Source organism: Neoarius graeffei, chromosome 5 (genome assembly GCF_027579695.1).
Source record: "Neoarius graeffei isolate fNeoGra1 chromosome 5, fNeoGra1.pri, whole genome shotgun sequence".
In the NCBI taxonomy this organism is placed as follows: Eukaryota; Metazoa; Chordata; class Actinopteri; order Siluriformes; family Ariidae; genus Neoarius; species Neoarius graeffei.
Genome location: NC_083573.1, coordinates 103,090,866 through 103,108,853, shown reverse-complemented (window position 1 = coordinate 103,108,853; position 17,988 = coordinate 103,090,866). Strand labels below are relative to the sequence as shown.

The window sequence follows — 17,988 nt, the reverse complement described above, 5'->3', positions numbered from 1 at the left end:
ATTACACTAGTACAGTAGCTGGATAGAATGCTAACTGTCCAGGTGTAATGTTCAGTTATGATACAAAGACTACACACAAATACACATCAGTACACTATAGTAGAGTAACTTTATTATCCAGGACCATAATCAAATGTACTCAATTACTGTATAGTATAGACAATTTACCTTCCAGGCCCAAACTCAAATACACTACACTACAGCAAAGTAGAGTAAATTTACTATACAGGTCCATGCTGAAATACACTTTACCACATTTATTATCCATGGCCATGCTCAAATACACTTTCCTATACTATAATTACTATCGTGGGGCAGCTACACTGTTGTCTGAGTGACACTACTGGGTGTGAATAAGTCCTGGTTTGTGTTGCTGTGGCATGCTATTGCTCCCACTCCTGTCCTCTCTTCAGCTGAAACCACCTCAAGGCTTTCTCTGCTACTTCTGATTTGGAAAGCATGGCTGTAATTCTGCTTAGCCCACTCATGCCCAGAATACCACGGACCATGCTGAGGGAATGATGTGCAAACCCACTGCAGCCAAGCATGATTGTTATGCACCTGGATCTCCACCCTTTCCTGTGACAGTCCTCTACCATCTCAGCATTTCTGGTCTTCTTCCTCTCCTGTACCTCCCCTCATCCTCTCCTCACAAGGCACAGTGAGCTCCAGCAGGAAGATCAGTTTGTTTGTCTCCAAGATCAGATTAATGTCTGATCTTAATGAAATCTGGGTGATGTGAGGTGGAATATTAAGCTGCCACTCCAAGTCAACTGTTAACAGCTTTCAGGTGTCGAGCAAGATATTCACACAAAAGCTCTCTTCCTCAAGCTTATTTGCTATTATGAAAGCATGAAACTATTTCATGTTTTCCAGGTAAAGAGCGATGAACATGTGCTGTGTAGCTGGGCTCCTGTATGGCAGACCTTAGTAATTATCTTCATAATATAATCTGATATCAAGAACACGTTATCAAGTATGCTTTAAAATATTGGCATGATTTTATTTGGATCATCTTGTACAGTGGGGCAATAATAATCCTAAAAGACAGCAGGAATTGTGCGGTGTAAACCCAGCCTTAATCTGATCATTTTTAAAATCTCTTTGAGTGTGTGTGTGTGTGTGTGTGTGTGTGTGTGTGTGTGTGTGTGTGTGTGTTTGTCTCCACCTTCTGCTCTCGAAATCTGATTATTAAACCAGTCAAGCTGGTTTGAGTGAAAGTGAAAATCCATTTTGCAATGAAAGGACTGTAAAAGGTTTCAGGAGAAAAACGCAGTAAGTATTTCAATCTAAAGTTATAATATGTGAATGTTGTTAATCTACACGAGATGAAGAAGAGTTCAGTTGATTTTTATTGAAGTTGTAACTTACACAGTTTACTGTAGGAATTGATTTCCCTGTGAGTGAACCGAGTGATGATACAGAGTTAGATTTAACGCACCTGTGTTGGAGTGAAGTACATTTTCTCTCTCTCTCTCTCTCTCTCTCTCTCTCTCTCTCTGTGTTTATGGGTATAATCTGAAAGAAGAGACACGACCTCCAAAATGAGTGTTTCTGGGGAACAGGACACAAAGAAAGATGAGAGGTGAGTGAAGGGTGTGACTCTGTGAAATGTATAAATATTCTCACATTCACCAACACTAAACAGATCAGACTCTGAACACTGACGTGTTTCTGTGAAAAGTGATTCATTGAGAGTTTATTTCAGCAGCTTTGTACAAATATGTTCAAAAACCAGCTGATGATTAGTGACATTAATCTACTGAGCAACACGTCTAACCCCAAATTGTCCCTGTAGCTGGATAAAGTATGAAGGTTAAAGAATCGTATCACTGTTAATAAGGATTTTAACTCCAGTATAATTATTCAGTTTTGCTGCAGAACAATAATAATGATGCAGTGGTTGTGTGTGTTTAGTCTGATTCAGGGTAAGAGATCAGACTCACCTGAACCCAATGGTGTGTCCATGAAGAGTGACAGGTCACTAGTGCGTCCAATAGACTTTAGAGACACAGACTGTGCTACTGATCAAAGGTGAGGACATGTGTAGTGTCTATGGAGGGCATTGGGTCATTCATTATTTATTTAATTTATTCAATGATATACATTTTAATAATGTATTGAACATTTTTTATCAATTTTTGTCCCCTGTTCACAATTTATTTAACTTCATATGGAAAATCCAGCTTGAATGAACATGTACATTTTAGATTAGACATTTTAAACAAGACTTTCCTTCTACCGGTATGCCATAGATCATTAAAGAGTAAGAGATCAGACTCACCTGAACCCAGCTGTGATAGGTCATTGACGCCTACAAAAAACTTTAGAGACACAGACTGTGCTCCTGATCTGAGGTCAGTACAATTTAATGTGAGTGAAGTGTTTTTATCACTCACACTCGCGCTTAATCAAACATCTCTCAAATATAAGTGTATTCACTGGTTTGTGTTTGTAGTTATGAATATGATTGATAGTCCGTGTTAAACTTTTAACAAGTGTTTTGTTTGTTCATAGCCCACAGAAGAACACATCAGAAATCGCTGAGAAGAGTAATTTGGAGGCCATATTCAAGGTGTGTGTGTGTGTGTGTGTGTGTAATATTTACAAATCCCACCATTTTTGAGTAATCATTACACCTATTCCACTCTCACTGCAATGTGACAGAACAAAATCCTGAGCGACACTAAGAGAGAACATGAGTGTATTTTGTTCTCCTCACTGGTTTCAACACACAGAAATACTCACTGACTCACCTTCATGTTTTGCTCGTCTGTGCTCTCAGCTGAAACCAGTTTGTCTGGATTCCCCTATTGTACAGGCCTGGAATACACCATTTTAAATCACAAAGCTGTGTTTGGCGCAAAACCTGATATTTATTCCATCTTCGCGGAGAAGTTTTATGATTTATCAGACACAAAAGAATTTTGATAGTATTTTTTTTTTTGGGGGGGGGGTTGTTTGTTTTTTTCTGTTTCACATCAGGATCTGGAGCACAAATTCATCACTGTGATAAAGACGGAGCTGAAGAGGTTTAAGAGACTCCTGAGTCCAGATTCCCCAGCATGCTCTGAGAGGGAGGTGGAGGATGAGGAGGATCAGAGCAGTGTCAGAGAGGGAGTGCTGAAGATCACACTGCACTTCCTGAAGAACATGAACCACCCAGATCTCGCTTACACACTGAAGAACAGTAAGAGCTCATGGGGTTCTAACATCACCTTAACTTTAGAGGGAGGAAACTGCTCTAAATTTATTAAACATGTCTCATCATAATGATGTGATTTTATCAACAGAATAAAATAACAGATGTGTACTGACATCACATACAGCTATGTGATCAATGGTCACCAGAGATGATCATATAATTTATATTTTATTCTTTTTTGTAACAGAACACGTCTCTGTGTATCAGCAAAAGCTCAAATCCAAACTGAGAGAGAAATGTAAAAGAATTAATGAAGGAATCTCACAGCATGGAAGCTCAGCTCTTCTGAATGAAGTCTTCACAGAGCTCTACATCACAGAGGGTTGGAGTGGAGACGTCAATAAAGAACATGAGGTGAGACAGATTGAGACGGCGTCCAGGAGACCAGCAACACAGGAGACACCCATCAAATGTAGCAATCTCTTTAAAGACACGTCCATCAGAAATGTGCTGACTAAAGGAGTTGCTGGAATTGGAAAAACAGTCTCTGTGCAGAAGTTCATTTTGGACTGGACGAAAGGAAAAGCAAATCAGGACGTCACCTTAGTGTTTCCACTTCCCTTTAGAGAGCTGAATCTGATGAAGCAGGAAAATCTCAGTCTGATGAATCTTCTTCATCAGTTTTTCCCAGAAATGAAAGAATTACAAATAATAGACTGTGATATAAACAAAGTCCTGTTCATATTTGATGGTCTGGATGAGTGTCGACTTCCTCTAAATTTCCAGAACAATGAGAGATTGTGTGATGTGACGCAGTCCGCCTCAGTGGATGTGCTGCTGACAAACCTCATCAAGGGGAATCTGCTTCCCTCTGCTCTCCTCTGGATAACCTCTCGACCAGGAGCAGCCAATCAGATCCCTCGTGAGTGTGTACACCAGGTAACAGAGGTACAAGGGTTCAGTGATCCTCAGAAAGAGGAGTACTTCAGGAAGAGGATCAGTGATCAGAGCCTGGCCAATGATATCATCACCCACATTAAGTCTTCAAGAAGCCTCTTCATCATGTGCCACATCCCAGTCTTCTGCTGGATCTCAGCCACTGTTCTCGAGAGAATGTTGGGTGAAGCAGAGAGTGGAGAGATCCCCAAGACTCTGACTCAAATGTTCACACACTTCCTGATCTTTCAGATCAAACACAAGTTCCAAAAGTTTGATCAGAAATGTGAGCCTGATCCTCAGCAGACCAGAGAGAGTATCCTGGCACTGGGAAAACTGGCTTTCCAACAGCTGGAGAAAGGAAACCTGATCTTCTATGAGGAAGACCTGAGAGAGTGTGGCATTGATGTGAGAGAAGTGTCAGTGTTCCCAGGAGTGTGTACCCAAATATTCAGAGAGGAGCTTGGGCTTCACCTGGGGAAGGTGTTCAGCTTTGTACATCTGAGTGTTCAGGAGTTTCTGGCTGCATTATATGCATTTATATCCTTCCTCAGCAGAAATGTAACAGAACAACAAACCACTGATCTGTCTGATCTTTTCAGCAAGTCAAACATGTCTGATTTCCTCAGGAGTGCAGTGAACAAGGCCTTACAGAGTGAGAATGGACACCTGGACCTGTTCCTCCGCTTCCTTCTGGGTCTCTCACTGGAGTCCAATCAGACTCTCTTACGAGACCTACTGCCCCAGACAGGAAGCAGCTCTCACAGCCAACAGGAAACAGTCGAGTACATCAAGGAGAAGATCAGGGAGAATCCCTCTCCAGAGAAATCCATCAATCTGTTCCACTGTCTGAATGAACTGAATGATCATTCTCTAGTGCAGGAAGTACAACGTTACCTGAAGAGTGGAGATGTGTTGTGTCTCAGAGGAGTCAAACTCTCTCCTTCTCAGTGGTCAGCTCTAGTTTTTGTGTTGCTGACCTCAGAAGCGAATCTGGAGGAATTTGATTTGAAGAAATACGACCCATCCGAGGAATGTTTTCTGAGACTGGTGCCAGTGGTCAAAGCTTCCAAAAAAGCTGTGTAAGTAATTTTACAATTATTTCAAATGTGGAGTTTTTATTATTTTTAAATGAACACTAATGACATTGCACTTATTAGGATAATGTTTATCATTAATTCCAATCATCATCCATCCGTTCATCAATTATCTATACCACTTATCTGTCAGGGTGATGGAGAAGCTAGAACCAATCCAAGCTGACTTCAGGTGGGAGGCAGGCTTCAGCCTGAGCCGCTCTCTAATCTTTCACAGGGCTACACAGAGACAAACAATCACACACACATTCACACATATGGGGGATTTAGAGTAGCTAGTTGACTGATTCACATGTCTTTGGACTGTGGGAGGAAACCAGAGCGCCTGGAGGAAACCCACACAGACACGGGGAGAACATGCAAGCTCCACACAGGTTCAAACCCAGAACCTCCCTGCTGTGAGATGGCAGTGATAACCACTGCACCACCCTGCCACCCCTTACTATAATCAGATCACTGTTCTTCTGCATGTTAGGAGAGTGAGAAAGCTTATCGAGAGCTTCATGACATAAATGGCTATTTTTTCCTCTTTGGTTCAGTGTTCGTTTTTTTTTTCTGCTCCTTTTTGTACTTTTAAATGCCAAATCTAATTACTGAGGGGAAATTAGATTGTAGACTGTAAGTTTGAACTTATTTGTAACTTACTTCTGATTTATTCTATACTCAATGGCATATTCATTTAAAAACACGTAAATTGCTTTTTCAAAATAAATGTATTTTGAAAAACATGAGAGAAAAGTCAAGTGTCAACAGTTTAAATGCATGTTTGTTTGAAATATGATCATAACATAATTGATTAATATATACCATTAATTTAATAAAGCAGTTAATTTAATATGTACAGTTAAATTAATAAACTAGAGCTGAAACCAGAGTCAAAAACAGAGTGCTATAGACGGCAAGGACTAAACATGACATTAACCTACTGAGCAACACGTCTAACCCCATGTTGTCCCTGTAGCTGGGTAAAGTATGAAGGTTAAAGAATTGTATTAGTGTTAATAAGGAATATCATCAGTTTTTAACCCCAGTTTAATTATTCAGTATTGCTGCAGAGTCATCTCAAGAGATTTCCTGGTTAAACAAAGGTTAAATAAATAAATAGTTATAAGGAGTTTTTTAATACATTTTAATCTCTTCATTAGTCTAATATATGTATATTTAACCCTTTTTATATTCGCAAAATATTCTAACTGAAAAAGATTAAAATGTAACTTTAATATTGGGTGTGTATCTGTATATGCATTTGTGACACTACCACTAAATTTCAACATAAACTCTAGTGACAGACACAAATAATATATTTACTGAAATTTAGACAGAAGAAAACTCATTCAAACTCTGCCGCTTTTACACTGACATGTTTACATTTACTTTGTTGTGCTCTGTGTGACATTACAACCTGGTGATGGTCGCCAGTTCGATTCCCAGGACTGGCAGGAAAAATATGAGGGGAGTGAATGAACAGCACTTTCCCTTCCCTCTGTATCATGGATGAAGTGCCCTTGAGCAAGGTACCGAACCCCCAACTGCTCCCTGGGTGCTGTAGCACAGCTGCCCACTGATCTGGGAGTGTGTGTGTGTTTGCTCATTGCTCACTTCTGTGTGCATGCGTGTGTTCACTGCTTCAGATGGGTTGAATACAGAGAAGGAATTTTGCTGTGCTTCAATTCACATGTGATTAAATTAAGGTTTCTTCTTCTTTCTTCTGATGTTTACACAGTGCACTGATTTAATATTTTGATTTTGTGAGTGAACTTTAATCATGAAAATCTGGCTTTATTCTGAGGATTGTGGTTTTCAGAGGCAGAAAATTATGTTTTCTTTTGAACTCAGAGAGAGAGAGAGAGAGAGAGATCAGTGTTCTGATATTTCATCATTTCTCTTCCAGTCTGTGTGAGTGTTATCTGACAGAGGAAAGCTGTCGAGTTCTGTCCTCAGTTCTCAGCTCAAACTCCTCCAGTCTGAGAGAACTGGACCTGAATACCAATAACCTGCAGGATTCAGGAGTGAAGCTGCTCTCTGCTGGACTAAAGAATCCACACTGTACACTGGAGATACTGAGGTCAGAGCATCACTTTCACATTTGGTTTATTTGATTGTTATTATTATTGTATAAACCTAATAATAGTAAAATGTAGAACACAAAGCCAATGTATAAAAAGAGTTTGACAAAATATTAAACATTTTACTCTTCCATGCTTTCAAATATAAATTGTATTTTAAGTATCAGTGACACTTTTCACTCTGCACTAATGTTGGGATGATTAACCATCAGGTTAAACTGCAACCCTGTTTCCGAGTCATAATAACAGTTTCAACATGTGATTAGTTTTCTTTGTACTATTTTCAATGAAATATAGGGTTTCCATTTTTTTTTTGCAAATCATCACATTCTCTTTTTATTTACGTTTTACACAATGTCATTGTAGCCCTGTGATGACCTGGCAACTTGTCCAGGGTGTACCCCACCTTTCGCCCATAGTCAGCTGGGATAGGCTCCAGCTTGCCTGCGACCCTGTAGAACAGGATAAAGCGGCTAGAGATAATGAGATGAGATGAGGCAATGTCATTGTCATTTTTACTATTTTCTTCCTTTTGTGCCTACTACTATTTATTTCATTATTATTATGCAACAGTTAGTTCTGTTCCAGTAATTTGATTGGATAAGAGGACTGATATTTAATATAACATCACAGGTCCATTCTGCTGTGTATCACTCCACTTGCCTGTGTTCTATGGAGTCACAGGATTGCCATAAACAAGAATAAATCTGGAAAATAATCAAATAAATTTTGAACAAGAATAAGCAAATAAATTTTAAAAATAAGAGACTAATTTCAGGATTTACTGGTTGTATTGATGACATCATGGCCCTAAACAAGCATCCTGAATCAATCTTTGCAATATACAGCTGAAAATAAAACCTCCACATGGTCCAAACTCCACACGGTCAGTTAAACATGCAGGTAATAGGTGGTGCAATGGTCGAGCGTCTACATTCCTGTTTTCATCACTGAAATCCTGACTTTGAGCCTGTGCTCGGGTGACCATGTGGAGTTTCATTTTATTTTTCCCACATTTCCTCTTGTGGATCAATGAAGTACATCCATCCATCCATCCATCCATCCATCCATCCATCCATCCATCCATCCATCTATCTATCTACTGTATCTACATGTTTATCAGTGCTATAATAACCAAATTATTGTCCACCACTGGAGAAGGCGACCCCAATATTTTCAAATCCTGTCATGGATACTGTAGTGATCCTGAACAGATGGTCATTTCTGTTTTCGGATATGTTATCCATGGAACCAGTAAGTCCTGCAATTAGTCTCCATTAGAAAATGACACTCAAAAAAAAGTCATTGAATTTCCTTGATTTAAATGTGCACATTTTTGAGGTGAATGAACTGAGTTGCATATAAAGTTTGTTTTGTACAGCCAGCATGATTTGATAGAGAGAATTCTGGAATAAAAGTGAACTTTTTAGTAAGTACTCATATGTTTAGTAAACACCACATAGTTATAGCTGTTATAACTATGGACCCTTCCCACTCACGTGACCTTCGTAAACGTGACCGCCATTTTGGACATGAAGAAATAACGGTTTATGGCACAGACCCTTTCAGTTCTCGCTCATCTAGCTGCTACAATGACTGCTTAGACTGCAACAATAATACCTAACACACATTTAAGTATCCATCGTAAAGACGTGAAACTCGTCGAGTGACGAGTGTGTTCATTGATAAGCTAACACAATCTCAAAGTAGACATACCATCACACTGCCCTGGCGCTGTGTACAGTTTACCTTCTATGGTTTGTGCACTCACTATTTGCCACTACTTTCTCCAACCCAGTGTTCGAACTATGCCGATATTTTCGGGGGGTCCCTTTTTTTCCCTTGGGGGGGGGGGGGGGGGTGCTTGCGCTTGTCTCAGAGCGCGGATCTCCAAACACATGAAGCCTATCTTACGCACATATCATGCGGACTCCACACCTCCACACACGCATCGCGTCTGAAGTCATAACTCATCAGGGGAAATCGTGTCCGCATTGGCATGTTCAAAAAACAACCTCACGTCAACAATGATACCACACGCAAGAAAAAAAAAACAGTCAGGCTACTCAACACATCTGATCCACAGCAGCACCAAAGCATCACTGGAAATCATGTCAACAACCAGTCTTCCATTTCAACACGCGTCAACAAACAAATGGCACCACTAACATGAACGAATCGGTCAGGCTACCGATTCCAAACCCACAGCAGATGAATAATTAAATGCATCTTACCTTAAAGCAGAATTGACCACAAAGGAAGTGTGTTGGCACTGTTGGCACACTTCCTTTCTATTAGTTTGTGTCCCCAACCTGGCAGCAGCAGTCGTTGTCATATCGGTTTATTTTATCTTTGATATAAACACAACACTTCGGATATGCAAATGCTTCCCGTTACACACGATTGCTATGTCAATAAACATCATTTTGGCAATATTTTAGAGACCATCCATCTTCTCCGTCGGTCAGCATCTGTCGGGATCCGATAAAATGATAAATCTTGCCTTGTGTGTTGATGGGTACTACATCCAGGTGCACAACAATATAATGGCATGATGGAAGTCTTGCTGAAAGTAAAAACTTTCTTTGATGGCTATATTCCTTTCGATGCTTCGCCGTCGTTCCTCGTTGTTGGCTGTGGTAGACTACTGGTAGTTCATGTCCAAAATGGCAGCCGCATTTGTCGTGATGTCACGTGGGATGGGTCCATAGCTGTTATAAATTGTTATATAGCTATAGCTGTTATAACTTTAGCTGTTATAAATTGTTATATAGTTATAGCTGTTATAGCTGTAGCTGCTCATATAAACAGTTATATAGTTAGAGCTCTTGTAACTGCAGCTGTTATAAACCATTATATAGTTACAGTTGTTATAACTATAGCCGTTATAAAATGTTATATAGTTATAGTAATAGCTGCATAGCTGCAGAGCTGCATAAACGTTCATCATACTGTGACTTTGGAGATGGACTTTCTGATTCATTAAGAGACAGGCTTGTAGGTGAAATGCAGAATCAAAGAACTCAAAAGAGGTGAGTGACAGAAAGAGAACTAACCCTTGAATGGACATAGACCTCTGCAATATCAATGGAGACAGCAGGAAAGGATATGTCAGAGTTACAGAAAAAGAGTTTAGAATGGGAAACTCACAAAATGTCTCTGAACAAAAAATTAGAAATGGTATCAATGAGGAAAATCATCCCAGGATGCCATCAGTCATCCCAAAAGATGTCATAGAGAAGGTCACATAGAGGGGGTGTGCAAAACAGACCAAAAAACACTTTTAATACATTTCCCCCATTTTCATAATGTTTAGGACAGAGGGCTTGTGTATGTTTCTGTTTTGGATGTCAGTTTTCTGATATTTCATTTTTTCTCTTCCAGTCTGTGGAATTGTGATCTAACAGAGGAAAGCTGTAGATTTCTGTCCTCAGTTCTCAGCTCAAACTCCTCCAGACTGAGAGAACTGAACCTGAGTAACAATAACCTGCAGGATTCAGGAGTGAAGCTGCTCTCTGCTGGACTGGAGAATCCACACTGTACACTGGAGATACTGAGGTCAGATCTTCACTTTCACATTTTGCGCATTTTATTGTCATTACTCTAATGTAAACCTAATAATAATAAAATGCAAATCAACACGCCCAGTGTATAACAAGGGGCTGACAAGTATTGGGAGCCACATGTTTAAAAAAAAAAAAACTTTATTGAACATTTGAGGTCATTCTGTTGCATTTAAATAGTGATTCGTATCAAACATTCAGTATAAATTTTAAATCTAATTGTAAAATAGAAACATTAAATGTAAATATTACAACCTAGATGCCAAAAAAATTGACATGCTTTTTAAAATGTGAGTAAAACCAGAATGCAATGATTTGTAAATCTTTTTTGACCCCATTTAAGGATCAGTATTATGTTTATTGCCGAAGTATGTTAACACACACAAGGGATTTGACTCCAGCAGTTGGTGTCTCTCTAGTGATACAGAACGGAGAAAAAAAAAAAGAAAAAAAAATATATAACAGTATAGTGTATATAAGAACAGATGGGCTCTAAATTGACCGTAGGTGTGAATGTGAGTGGTTGTTTGTCTCTGTGTCAGCCCTACGATGATCTGACGACTTGTCCAGGTAGTACTCTGCCTCTCGCCCATAGTCAGCTGGGATAGGCTCCAGCTTGCCTGCGACCCTGTAGAACAGGATCAATGGTGACAGATAATGGATGGATGGATATACTAGTGTGTATATATATATATATATATATATATATATATATATATATATATATATATATATATACACACACACACACACTATTAACAATATAGCATGTATAAGAACAGATGAGAATAGAACAAAATAGAAAACATGATGGTAGAGAACAGAATACAACAAAATACTCTACATATTCAACATAGAGTAGGATAGGCAGTTATGATAAGATAACAGAATATAAAATAATGAAATTATAGATCTATAGATGTAGAGAAGTAGGTACACAACACATTAGCAATAGGTAAACTGGCTACAGTACCTGACTAGCTAGTGCTACACATGCTACCTACTTTTACATTCACCTACTTCTGCATTTTTTGTATGTCTGTAATTTCATAGCGGAGATCAGTTTCAGAATTTACTGTTTTTGTGATGACATCATGTTCCCAAACAATCATTCTAATTCATTTGTTGCAGTATATCTGAAAAGAGCAATGACCATCCATTCAGGATCACTGTAGTGTCCACCACAGTACAGCTGCAGATTTATGAGTCCCCTTCTCAAGTGATGGACACTCGGACAGTTTGAACATTATGTAGCACGAGCAAACATACAGCTAGATAAATACATTGAGAGATGGAGTTTACTGATCCACAAGGGGGAATTTGGATAGAAAGAAAGAAAGAAAGAAAGAAAGAAAGAAAGAAAGAAAGAAAGAAAGAAAGAAAGAAAGAAAGAAAGAAAGAAAGAAAGAAAGAAAGAAAGAAAGAAAGAAAGAAAGAAAGAAAGAAAGAACTGAACCCAAGCCTCAAACCAAGTACCTTGAAGCTGTGAGGCAGCAACTCTCACACTGTTCCAGCTGTTCCCTCTTGGGGCAGATGCTGATTAAAGTAAAAACAGATGCACTCATCCATGCTGTGCAGCATGTAGGCTGAATTCTGCATTTTACCATCAGGAGAAAATAAATTGTGATCTTTAGAAACCAACTTTTGTTAAGTCAAGAAAATAACATTTATCTTGAGATATAAAATGTAATAAAATAAACCGATGGCCTTTCTGGACTTCCACTGAAAACAGAGGTGGTTCTGTACTTTGTAGACAGGTCTACACTGGCTGCTTTTAACTTTTTACTTTTTCATAGCATATGTTTTTGTACAAAAGGTTTTGATTTAATTCTGATTGTTTGCTTTAAAATGAGATCTTGGCTCCTGAGGACCGTTTTTAAATCTGCTTTTCACATCCTTCATTAAATATCTCTCCATTTATATTTAACATTTACATTTAACAGTTTCATTTCATGTTTATATTTATATTTACAATTTACACTGGAACTGAAAACCGTTATTTGACATGATTCACTACCTCAGTGTTACTCAGGAAAATGTACACGTGATAGATGACTGTACGCGCACATGTATGTGCACACACACACACACACACACACACACACACACACACACACACACACACACCCATTGCTGTTCTGCTATATAATTCCTTCTCTTTCAGTCTGCGTGCGTGTAATCTGAGAGAGGAAAGCTGTAGAGTTCTGTCTTCAGTTCTCAGCTCAAACTCCTCCAGACTGAGAGAACTGAACCTGAGTTACAATAACCTGCAGGATTCAGGAGTGAAGCTGCTCTCTGCTGGACTGGAGAATCCACACTGTACACTGGAGATACTGAGGTCAGATCATCACTTTCACATTTTGTTCATTTGATTGTCATTATTCTAATATAAACCTAATAGTGTGTGTGTGTGTGTGTGTGTGTGTGTGTGTGTGTGTGTGTGTGTGTGTGTGTGTGTTGAACTGTAATTGTTGATCTCTCTACAGGTTGTCTCAGTGCAGTATTACAGGTGAAGGTTGTGCTGTTCTGGTTTCAGCTCGGAGGTCAAACCCCTCATCACACCTGAGAAAACTGGATCTGGAACACAATAATCTAGGACAATCAGGAGTGAAGCTGCTCTCTGATCTACTGAAGGATCCACACTGTACACTGGAGATACGGTGTGAGACACACACACACACACACACACACAGAGTAAACATGCTGCTTAGGGCCCGTGTGGGGCCAGCACTGACTAAATAAATAAATAAATAAATAAATAAAAAGCCTCCTGTGTTTACAGTTATTTTTCTTGTGAGGAGTCGGACTATTGATTCTGATAAATATAATAAACATCTGTTCATCTGACCCTTTTCAATTTCTTTCCAGGTTCAGGAGGATTTTTTCAACTGAACATTAACTGAAGCTCTTGATGTGCATCTACATGATTTTATAGATTGTGCTGTTGCCACATGATTGGCTTATTGGATAACTGCATTATGGGCAGGTGTACAGGTGTTCCTAATAAAGTGGACAGTGAGTGTGTGTGACTTATGATTTTAAAAGGATGATGATAATGGTTAAGATTTTGCTTTTTCAGTGCTTTGTTTTGGTAAATTAGAGATAATGTACATGCCAGAACTGTAAACATGAAGCAGCTGAAATAAATAAAGTTTGAGAATAGTTTGAGTTTCTAGTAAATTAAGGGATTATCTGAAAAAAGGGCTGTTTCCAGAACAGGGTTTAAATTAGCACGAGTATGCATGGGTGGGCTGAAACAATAATTCAGGCTGGGAATCTGACTCGACCCCAGGCCGCCCTGCTCACACAAACCACCAGACCGCTAATTACCATGGGCATCATTTTGGTTTGAAAAGTTCTGGGGACACAGATGGGACTTTACATGATCCTACCTGTCACTGGCCTATTGCTGGGCTGCCAACTCTCATGCAATGAGTGTGAGACACATGCATTTGATTGTCTTCACACGCTCACACGCCATACCTCCGATTTCTCACGCTAGAAAAAAATCTAGTTTATCTATCTGATCTAGGCTACCCATTGCGTCGCGCCAACCACTTGCGATCGATTACGCATGGCTAAACAGGCAGAGAGCTGTTCCCTTCTGTACACACTCCCCTATGGTAGGTGGCGCATCTAATGATGCTGCACTCGCCGGAAGTTGGATAATTGCCTGCCGTCAATTTAGAGGAAGAGGAGAGAGAAGAAGGTATCTGAGTTGAAGACAGGTGTCTCAGACAAGTTTGTACATATGCACGCCAATGTGTGGTGTTACTGGCGTAATTATGAACTTATATAAAGTTTCTTAATCGTTTTAGCCTATAAGTGTTGTGAGAATATATAATGCCATATCAAGAGCTGTGTACTAGGCATGCTAAATCATTATAGGCCTGCTGCCATGCCACAGCCTTTATCTTCCCCAACAAGCAGCACGGGAGAGCACCTCCTTAGCACACGTTTATTAAGCGCATTTTTAGTTTGTTTACTGCATGTTATCATACTTTATGACTTTATTTGAAGCCATACTGGAAATGTTGTAAAATAAAGCAAGTAAGAGATAATATTACAAATGCAAGAAGAGCCATTAGCCACCATACCTATTGTTTATTTACAGGGTATTTATTTTTAATTATTTATGATGTATGTAATTGTTCAGTTAAAGTAAATAAAGCATGGTCACCTGTAATACCAAAGAACTTGAACTTGTGAATAATTAAACAAAAAGACAGAGAACAATATACTGAGGAGACAGGGTTTCAAAGAGGGCAAGACACGTAGAGAATATTTGTCAGATAACAGGCCCTGATGAATGCTCTATTACTAATAAGAAACATGGATAAGGAATAAATTAATAAGAAATATATTAATATAGCTTATTTAAGTATGACCAAAATTTTTAAGCCCAACTTTGTGTACACATTCCCACCTATGGCTAAGGTTCAGCTTTTTGTGTTTCAATACTGTTCAAACTTAATCATTTTAATGTTTCTTGTAGCACATGCACATTTTGCTTACTGTTTAAGCATTTTATTTGTTCTTTTGCTGTTGATATTTTTCCCCATGCCAATCTTCTGCTGAACCCAGTGGTGGGGAAAGCCCTTAAATGCATAATGAATAGTCAGTTGCTGTGTTCACACTTATACCGATATGAAAGTGGTATAACTGTATCGATACAAAGTATACCGGTACAGTTTAGTGCATCTGTCCACACTAGCGAGAAATGTTTACGGTTTTCTTTCACAGTAGTTGAAATGCGCGTGCGCGAAATGTTTCCGTGGTTACCGAGTAACTTCCTTCCGAGAATATATGGCATCCATTATTTCGAGATCTCGAGAAAACAAAACAATTATTCTGTGATCTCGAGAAAACAAAACAATTATTCCGTGATCTTGAGAAAACAAAACAATTATTTCATGATCTCAGCTGGATCACTGTATCTCCGTCGGTAGAGACGAAGCCGGGCCAGTCTTCTGCGGAGGTGCCATGGACTAATTTTGAAATTATCCCTTATTAAAAGACTCAATGCAATCTCTCCCTGTGTCAACCCCTGATCAAAATATTGCCTTATTAGGTGATCGATTATTCCAGACATTCTAATGACCAAAGTTGCGTCTATACAGAATGAGAAATAGCCCCAAAGTCAGCATATCACAAGTCTCTTGGTGCACCTGAATAAACCATTTCTCAGCTGTTTACTCGAGATCATGAAATAATTGTTTCGTTTTCTCGAGATCATGGAATAATTGTTTTGTTTTCTCGAGATCTCGAAATAACGGTTTTGTTTTCTCGAGATCTCGAATTAGTTGTGTTGTTTTCTCGAGATCCTGAATTAATTATATCGTTATCTCGGGATAACAAGGTGAATAAAAAAAAGGATTATATGAAGGGCCTCTGGTCCATGTATCATCCGATCAATGATCGGATGATACACGGACCGGCCTCTCTCGGCTTCCGTACGGATGAAACAACGTGTGTGTGCTTTTTGTTGTCAATGTACAGTCTGTATTTCTGGTGGTCATTTATTCAGTCGAATCGTATAAAACGCGCGAGGCAGTTGAGAAAGAAACAAACGAATCTCCGTTCTTTACTATTTTATTCAGCAAAGACATCGATTGAGGTGTCTGACTTTGCGCATGCGCATTATATTTGTATCGATACAGAGCCGCTTCATCTGTCCACACTACAGCGAAGCGCTACAGTACCGATACTGTACCAGTACGAAACCCACAAATGTATGGGTTTCGTACCAATACAGTTATACCGCTACAGTACCGGTATAGTTGCTAGTGTGGACAGGTGTTGCGGTACGAAAGTAGTTTCGTATCGGTACAAAATCCCTAGTGTGAACAGGGTAAGTGAGGGACAATCTTATTTTTGCAACAGTTATTAAAAACTTAACATTTAGTTTCAATTCAGAAGGTGTTTAGGCTTAGCTGATGAAATATTTTCAAACATGAACTTGCCTTTAAATCTGAAACACAGGTCTATAGGGCTACAGGAACATTGGCAGTCATCTGTAGTTTTCTAGTGTGGGGGCTTTTAAGCCAAAACTTGGTGCTTTTGTTGGCCACAAGCTGAAGGCCTGGCAAGTCAGGGTGTGTAAGAATGTAGGTATGGCACAGCAGGCCACTCCAAAAATCCACCAGAATGCAGGAACATCTACTAAATCCAAAATCTCAACACCCCCCCTTCATTGTTCATCTCCAGCTGAATGACCCACAAACAAAACACCAGAATGCAGGGGGACTAGTGAATATCAAACTGAATACAAAATTCCCACTTACTGCGTGGTGTGCAGAAAAATTTTGCCGTCGACCCCCCCCCCCCCCAAAAAAAATCTCACTCCAAGGAATTTTGAAAAGTTGGCAGCCCTGCCTATTGCATTGTCTGCCTCTGCTATTATGATGAGCGTAACCCCAATACAAATGCACCACATTTCTGCTTACTGGGATTGTGTAGGACTTTCAAACTAAAATGTTTAAACATGCTAAAAATAAAGGGTATGCATCTCTGTCAGTTTTTGGCCAGCAGATACAGAACACTGCAGGGAGAAAACATCAAGGTTTTCAAGGTCTGCTATGGCTCTGGGTGCATCTTCAAAAACTCACAAGGAATACACCAAGCATATCATATACAAATATACAAGGATGGACACAAAAAGCAATGACCCTAACCCATAACTATGTTATCGCTTCTTTACTGCAATGCATTATGGGCGATAATGGGGTCAGCTCTGCTATGTTGTTTACTTTCGCCTTTGTTAAAGACTGCATTGTTTTATCTAACTGGTTTTAACCATGTCACCTGAAGTGAATTGCTGTGTGCCTTACTGTGTCTCCACAACAAATGCCGCTTTTCCACTACAAACGCGGCTGAGTCGGGCTGAGCCGTGCCGTGCTGAGTCGGGCTGAATCGAGCTGAGCAGGGCTATTGAAGTTGCATTTCGACTACAACCGCGCTGAACCGTGCTGGCTGGAAGTGGGTGGACGCATTGGGTGGAGTTAGCGAAAGTGGGTGGACGTCACGCGATGTCGTTAAGCAGCGCAAACAGTGACATCAGTGAGCTTTTAAGCGGTAGTCTCACGACCCGAATAGTAAACAATAAACATGGAGGACATGGAGTCGTTAGTGTTGCTGGTCTTGGTGCTGTCGCTTGTTGTCACCGACAACGCCAACAGATA

At 39.6% G+C, this 17,988-nt stretch overlaps 1 protein-coding gene across 1 annotated transcript; it reads left to right on the top strand.

Moving 5' to 3' along the window:
* Positions 1–1,190: 1,190 nt before the first annotated feature.
* LOC132887161 (NACHT, LRR and PYD domains-containing protein 3-like) lies at positions 1,191–13,969 on the top strand. Its single transcript, XM_060922625.1, has 12 exons — positions 1,191–1,275; positions 1,526–1,585; positions 1,918–2,034; positions 2,256–2,357; positions 2,518–2,575; positions 2,986–3,190; positions 3,393–5,163; positions 7,070–7,243; positions 10,629–10,802; positions 12,972–13,145; positions 13,294–13,467; positions 13,676–13,969. Exons 2-12 carry the CDS (start codon positions 1,545–1,547, stop codon positions 13,704–13,706), a joined length of 3,021 nt encoding a protein of 1,006 aa, XP_060778608.1. The 5' UTR covers positions 1,191–1,275; positions 1,526–1,544; the 3' UTR covers positions 13,707–13,969.
* The last annotated feature ends 4,019 nt before the right edge of the window (positions 13,970–17,988 follow it).

What these genes read in the sequence shown, in the direction of transcription:
- LOC132887161 (XM_060922625.1), top strand. Translation starts at nt 1,545, where the DNA reads ATGAGTGTTTCTGGGGAACAGGACACAAAGAAAGATGAGAG. An exon ending in AAAGCTTCCAAAAAAGCTGT is followed by an intron (nt 5,164 to 7,069) that starts GTAAGTAATTTT and finishes TTTCTCTTCCAG; the next exon opens with TCTGTGTGAGTGTTATCTGA. An exon ending in CACTGTACACTGGAGATACG is followed by an intron (nt 13,468 to 13,675) that starts GTGTGAGACACA and finishes ATTTCTTTCCAG; the next exon opens with GTTCAGGAGGATTTTTTCAA.